Source organism: Pipistrellus kuhlii, unplaced genomic scaffold (genome assembly GCF_014108245.1).
Source record: "Pipistrellus kuhlii isolate mPipKuh1 unplaced genomic scaffold, mPipKuh1.p scaffold_m20_p_2, whole genome shotgun sequence".
In the NCBI taxonomy this organism is placed as follows: domain Eukaryota; kingdom Metazoa; phylum Chordata; class Mammalia; order Chiroptera; family Vespertilionidae; genus Pipistrellus; species Pipistrellus kuhlii.
The window spans coordinates 157,179,176-157,186,548 of record NW_023425515.1 but is presented as its reverse complement, the minus strand read 5'-3'; the positions used below and the strand labels follow the sequence as shown (position 1 = coordinate 157,186,548).

Genomic DNA, 7,373 nt, shown 5'->3' with positions numbered 1-7,373 from the left:
AATCCTAGGACACCTAGACTAGATCAGATCCTAAGGTCCTCCAGCTCACCTTGTTAGGACCCAGTGTAAAACAGGAAGCAGGTAAACTGAAGAGCAGAAAACCTGCTCAGGTTGGCATGTTGAAGCCATAGTTTCCTCTGTTGCCCAGAAAGATGCAGAGGTTCTCTGACCCTGCTTGTAGGGTGCACGTCACAGACCCTACCACTCCTGTGGGGGAGTCAAGTTAGAGAGAGAGGCTGGGGCAGCATTAATCAGCTCCTGGGAAATATGAATGTGTCTGTCCATCTCTATTCTTCAGGTCCTGCTTTCAACAAATGATAGAATGAATGACCTTGTACCTAAATGCTGACAGGTCAGAAGTAGAGGAGTCCCAGGGATGAAGAAAGGGCTTGAGGGAAATGAAGGGAAACTATAGATTATAAATTCATTTTATGCAAATGCAATGATAATGTACTAAAGACCAGGTGCATGAATTCATGCACCAGTGACCAGTGAGGTCCCTTGACCTGGCCTAAGGGATTGGGCCAAAACTGGCTCTGACATCTCCCAAGGGGTCCCAGATTATGAGAGGGCAAAGGCCAGGCCAAGGGACCCCACTGCTGCAGGACTGGAGCTGGATAGGGACGAGGGAGGTTGGCCCACTTGGGGAGGGACTGTGGAAGAGCTCCAGGGCATGTCTGGTACGTCTTGCTCAGTCCTGGTCTCACTCAGTCCCTATCATCGGCTGGACCCCAGCAGCAAGCTAACCTACCGGTCGGAACATCTGCCCCCAGTGGTCAGTATAAGTCATAGCAAGTGGTTAAGCATCCTTAGCCTATCATTAGCATATTATGCTTTGATTGGTTGAATGAACAACCAGATGACCGGACACTTAGCATATTAGGCTTTTATTATGTAGGATTAATTTTTAATGGAAGAGGTTCAAGAAGATAAAAGTGTCTTAGACCCTGTGATAGTCATAAGGTAGTTCTGGATATGGGACCAATGGACCAACACTAGAATAATGGAGAGGGAAGGAGAGTCTGATCTCATTCTACTGATTTTTCTTTTTTTGAACGTTACTTTGGGATTAGATTTTTCAAGAGAACTAAATCTAACACTGGCAAAGTAATAGTGTCAATTTTTACTAGCCAAGCTAGAAGAAAAAAATTAAGTTCATTTGAAGAGACTTGGATGTTTTCAAATCTATCTCCAATACTGTACATATTTAAGAGGTATATTCTCCTTTAAGACCTTGCCTCCTGAACTTCCTGTACTACACTGCCATTCAGTTCTAAATTTCTTCTGTTTCTCCAAGAAAAACCTGCCTGCTTCAATACCCTAATAGCCCAAGGTTGGCAGTGACAGAAATGTGGGTACTTCCAGCTACAAAAATGTTTTAAGAATATGCTAAGAAAAGAAAAGAAAGCAGGGAAAATGAATGAGGGAGGAGGGGAGGAAATATCACAACTTTTAATGTTCTAAAATTACACTATCCAAAAATAAAATGGGGAAGGATGTGGTTTTTAAATAGAATATTTTGTTTTAAAAAAAATATTTAATTTAAAAAATTGTGCTCTCAAATCTCTAAATGCTGAGAATTAGCACCTTCGCATTCCTCACAGTATGGCTTAGTAAATATAGCTAACCACTTGCATGCAGGAGACCCAGATTGGAGAACAGAGCTTCTAACAATTTCCACCCTTTTCCATCACTCATAAATTTGGGTACTATCGATCACAAAAGCTAACTAATACCATTTTTTAAGATCTGCTCCCCATGTACAATGAGGAAAATACATCAAAAGGAAGAGTACAAAGAAATGAATTACTACACTTTACAGAATCACAGATTTTTCTGCACTTGGAAATAAATACTAAATCATAACATTAGACCCTTGAATTCTAGATTAAGAACCTGAGGTCCAGACAGGTTATGTGATTTTATCAGTCACACAGCAAAGCTGATAAAAGAATTAGGGTAAGAACTCTTAAAGTTTCCTGAGTTTTAGTCTAGAGCTTACACCCCCAATCTCCAAAGTAATTGCTTTATATGTTAGGTTTCATTGTTGATTCTAAATGCATATAGAGAAATAGAAAATACTACCAGTTTTCTTTAAAAACATTTGCTAATTTTATAACTATACCAACTCAAAATATCAAGTTTCAGGTGAGTGATCCAACAATTAAAATTAAATATATGATTTCAGACTTGGAAGGATGTCAGGAAGATAACTCAGATCTCAGATATACAGGAATCTAGGCCTAAAGAAGTTAGTAAGCTTATCCCCCAAAATTACAAGGATGAATCAAGACCCAGGTCATCTAAAACTGGCTCACTGCTCCTTCCAGTACTGCCTTATTTCTCCTTGGCTACTGATTATAACCAAAAAGGTAAAATACAGGATCATACCCAGATTAGATATAACAAACCTGTTATTAATAGGAATGTTGGGGAATGGATATAAATTTGATGGTTAATAGAAATAAACTACAATTAGGATAAATAAGGCAGCATGATTGTTAGGTGTTTTTTTTTTTAAATGTACTTAAATGTAAATCACAATTTTGAGTTTTATTGTTTGAAAATGATGCAAGATCTTTCAGTGTCTCAGGCTCATGCATCTGAAAAAAAATCCTAATTATCTGCAATTCTCTAGAGCAGGGGTTGGAAGGTAATGGGCAGCATTGTTTTTTTGTGAGGCTTATGAGCTAAGAATGGCTTTACATTTTTAAGGGTTGTAAAATGATATAAAGAATGTCTGACAGATAGTATGTGTTCAGCAAAGCCTAAGTTATTGACTAACTGCCTCTTTACATAAAAAGTTTGCTGACTTCTGTTCTACATTCAAAAAGTATATCAAATTGGGTTGTATATGTAATATGTCCTGGAAGGCTTTTTTCTTTTTTAAAAAAGTAAATATCTTCTTTAAGCTTTATTGTAATTTGTCTCTTTCTACTAACAGCAGGTAATAGAAAAACAATCTAGTTTGAGGGTTATGATTATCTGTGTTGCAGTTAAAGTGAGGTTTTATCACATACACACTAATGTGTGGATATATAGTTGAAGCTAATTATTTTATATATCTGAAATCCATACAAAATGTTTCAGAGTTGAGAGAATGGCATATCCTATAGTATTGTGGATATATATTAAAAAAAAAAAATGGAAGCAAATATCTATAATTAAAAAACCGGTAATTGGATTCTCTTCTTTGGGGCTCCTCCCTATTTTTAAGATTTTTCTCCTTAGGCCTCCCCCTGGCCTCACATTGCATGTTGTTATATTTATTAAATCAGTAATTTTCAACCATGTTAATTACCTCTGGGACCACCCATCCATATCATATTTGCAACCATAAACAAATCTCACCAAAACACATGTAAAGGATGAAAGTGCTCCTAATGAGACATGAGTTCCCAAAAATGGAATGACTAGTTCAGGAAGAAATAAAAATTAGAGACACACTCTGCTTATCAACCTGAATACAACAGTAAAGCAGACAGCCCTTCAGTCTGCTGCTCTGCTTGCTGGCCACACCCACAGGACAGGAGCAATGTGGCAAACCCATTTACACAAACTCTGGTACTCACTACATAAAAGCAAGTCCCTATCCCTTTCTGTTACATGATTTAGGTGGCAAAGTTCAGATTTTGTGAATTAGAGAAAAATATCAAAATTGTGTCACTGTTAACTAAATTACAATCATTCAAGGTTGTAAAGGACAATAGGACCTACTGTGTCAAGATTAAAATGTCTTACTTTAAAGTCACTACATTAACAATTCCTTTGGACCTACAGCACAGTTGTCTTCACCCACTTCATTCTCCTGCTTGCTTTTATAACTTGAAAGGAATAAATCTTCTATTTGAGTCAAGAATTCTTCAGCGATGAAGCAATTTGTCACTTTGCTCAGAGTTTTCCTCAGACACTCCAAAAGCTAGTTGAAAAAGAAAAGTTTTACATTTGAACACATGAAAAGTACAAGGTTTACATTATTATCCTTATTTAATGATAAATCTCACATTTTCTAATGCTCAAATGATAAACATTTTTCTTACATATGGGAGAACACAAACTTGTGCATAGTAACTGTGCAGCTGGAGTATAGGAAGCCAATGTTGACTGCTTAGGTTAGTTCCTTTATGATTTATATTAGAGGCCCAGTGCACAAAATTCGTGCATGGGGTATGTGTGTGTCCCTCAGTCCAGCCTGCACCTTCTCCAAACTGGGACACCTCGAGGGATGTCCGACTGTCCATTTAGGCCCAATCCCGGAATCAGGCCTAAAGGGGCAGTCGGGCATCACTCTCACAATCCAGGACTGCTGGATCCCAAACCCTCGCCTGCCTGCCTGCCTATTGCCCTTAACCACTTCTGCCTGCCAGCCTGATCACCCCCTAACCACTCCCCTGCCAGCTTGATCGATGCCTAACTGCTCCCCTGCCGGCCTGATTGCCCCTAACTGCCCTCCCCTGCAGGCCTGAAGGTCCCCAACTGCCTTCCCTTGCAGGCCTGGTCCCTCTCAACTGCCCTCCTCTGCTGGTCATCTTGTGTCCACATGGGGGAGGCCATCTTGTGTGATAGAATGATGGTCAATTTGCATATTACCTCTTTATTATATAGGATAAGGAAACAAATTTGATATTGTATATGCATAAGTGATGCTTTCTACTTTGGACAAATTTGTGACTGTGCTTTTTTTTTTTAAATGCTCATCTGAGGATATGTTTTTATTGGTATTTAAAGAGGTAGTAAGAAAGAGGAACATTGATTTAAGAAACATCAACCAGCTGCCTCCAACATGTGCTCCAAGAAGGGATTGAACCCGCAACCTAGGTATATCCCCTGACCAGGAATAGAACCTGCAACCTTTTGATGCACTGGCTGATGCTACCAACTGAGAGACACCCAGGTATGGCCTGTGTTCTTTTTTTAAGTAGCTACATTACAAAACAAAATATCCAGCCTGGCCCATGTGGCTCAGTTGGTTGAGTGCTGCCCCATGCACCAGGAGGCTGCCAGCTTGATTCCCAGTCTGGGCTCATGCTCAAATTGTGGGCTTGATCCCCAGAATGGGACCTACAGGAGAGAGCCGATGGATCAATATTTCTCTCTTTTTCCCTCTCTCTAAATTCAATAAAAATAAAAAATTTTTAAACTCAGATAAGATTTTTTAAAATCTATGCAAATACAAACACAGGACTCTACCATTTTAAAATTAGGATGCTATACAGTCTATTTCCTGGGAAAGGTGCATATTAATCTTAAAACAGATAAAATGGTTATAATAGAAGGAGGTAAAATATTATAAAAGAAACAGCATGTTTACATTTTCTATTTCCAAACTGCTACCAAAAAAAGAGAGAGAAATGTTGCCAGTCTACCGGTCTTAATTCATTACCTTTATAAACAAAATTAAAAGTGAAATAAAAGAATTTAGGACTCTTATATCCTACCAGAAAATTAAATAAGACCATTTAAATTTAATTGTTAGATATATAATACCATTCTTTAAAATGATCAATTGTTAAAACTAAATGGAAACATGGTGCTTTTTAATTTAATAAAATGAGAAAAATGTTCTCTATTGTGTACAATAATATGCTAAGAAATTTATCAGCTAACACTGACAAATTTATTCTAAAATAGTGTTTTTTCTATATGCAAGTGTGGGCAACAAAACATATTACTAATTTTCTCCTAGAAATTAATTTTAAAAAGGAAAAAAAGCAATAAAAGAAACAGAAAATGTATCCACAAAGCATTAAGCATCCTGGGAAAACACATTGAGATAAATAGCTTTAGAATCCTCGAACAAAGGAACCAATTAAAATAAAGGCAGCTCGGCGTGAGTGAGACAGAGCCCATGCTAGCATGGAAAAGGCTCTTTTGTTTATTGCATCGGACTTGGCTCCTTGGTGGTCCTTGGGGATCACAAAGTCTGGGCGTAACAGTTACAAGTCATGTGGGGGGTGGGGGTAGGAAGTGTGACAGAGAGGGGAGCCTCGGGGCCCCCGGGACCAGAGTACAGGGAAGTGGGGCTGAGGTGGTGAAGAGCAGGTGCCACCAGGTCTAGATGGCCTCAGCCACAAGGCTGCCAATCTCCACAATGACAGGCAGCTCGGGGCAGGGGAAGGGACATGGGTGGTTGGCGGTCTGCCTGTTGGTTGAACTCCTGGTTGAGGGGACAATTTGCATATTAGCCTTTTATTATATAGAATATACAAGAATTATCTAGGATAAAGAATTAACTGTCATGTAGGTCCAGATAATACACTTTGGAAAGAAGAAGGCTTTTTCCACTGCTGAGCTGCCCCTGCCTTTACAGATTGCTCAAAGCAAGCTAATTTGCAAAGTTTACAGGGAATCAGCTGAGGGAAGGAGAAAGTGTCTCCTAACCTGGAGAGGGTCAATAGTATTCAATTTCAGTTTCATTTCACAGAAAATGCAAAAGGAGAATCTTGCTTGTTTCTCTTTCCGCCTGTCGTCTGGCATAAGAAAAGAAGAAGACAAATGTGACAGCCACAGTTAAGTGTCTGAGAGAAAATTTTGATTTCATTACTGTTTAGAAGAGAAACTGACTCTCCACGGTCGGGATTTAATATCTGTGAATTAAAAATTAATTTGTAATGTTAAATTCAATCCAGACTATTTAATTTAAATGGATAACATATATTAAACACCAAAGGTTGGATCCTGGTGGGGACTGATATACACGCTCCGTTTTTATGAATCGTTAGAGAATATTTTTCACCCCTGTATTCTCTTTGGAAAAAATCTGTGACATTAAAGAACATATTTTTTCTTTGGTGGACTAATAAAATAAAATAAAATAAAATAAAACAAAATAAAGGCAGCTTACTTTCTGCAAACAAGTCAGGTCAGAATCCCGGCGAAAAATTTTATCCATAGGGACACTGCTGTTGTGAAAAACAAGAAAACAGATTGATGAAACAAGTACTATAAACTAATCAGTTCTGTAATAAACTATCCCTGATGCCATACATCACAATTTAACTTGGGTTTTCTCTAAAACAATTTAATGAGAAATACTGCAGATACGCAACCATCTCAAACCACAGCACGTACCTATGGGAGAGTCTATATTTTTCTATTATCCATCTTGTCTTTTCAAACACTAATCCCCACTGAGGTTCTTCCAACATCTGCTGTACTTCAAATTTATAAGGTACACCTAGAAAAACATAAAGAAGCACATTTTAATCAACTATTTCTTAAAACGCCAATCTCCTTTTCCCTAGTTATATATTTATTTTATCTTCTCTGATAGCACATTGGACTCCTTTCAATCTCCTTTTAACTACTTAAAATCCCTTTACTGTTTTCACAACTATAGCTTTGCAGACCAGCTGAACAGCACTTTAACATAG

The 7,373-nt window shown here is 38.1% G+C and overlaps 1 protein-coding gene across 7 annotated transcripts in view; it reads right to left on the bottom strand.

Moving 5' to 3' along the window:
• Positions 1–1,054: 1,054 nt before the first annotated feature.
• The window catches only part of MYSM1 (Myb like, SWIRM and MPN domains 1), a 47,823-nt gene continuing 41,504 nt past the window's right edge, over positions 1,055–7,373 (bottom strand). For 5 of the 7 annotated variants that reach the window (XM_036444248.1, XM_036444251.1, XM_036444252.1 and 2 more), the window contains 3 exons: positions 7,072–7,177; positions 6,845–6,902; positions 1,055–3,919 (listed from right to left, as the gene is read on the bottom strand). In XM_036444248.1, coding sequence (XP_036300141.1) covers positions 3,752–3,919; positions 6,845–6,902; positions 7,072–7,177 — 332 coding nt within the window. In that variant the 3' untranslated portion in view covers positions 1,055–3,751. The remainder of the gene's footprint in view (positions 3,920–6,844; positions 6,903–7,071; positions 7,178–7,373) is intronic. The other 2 variants (XM_036444249.1, XM_036444253.1) reach the window with 2 other exon arrangements.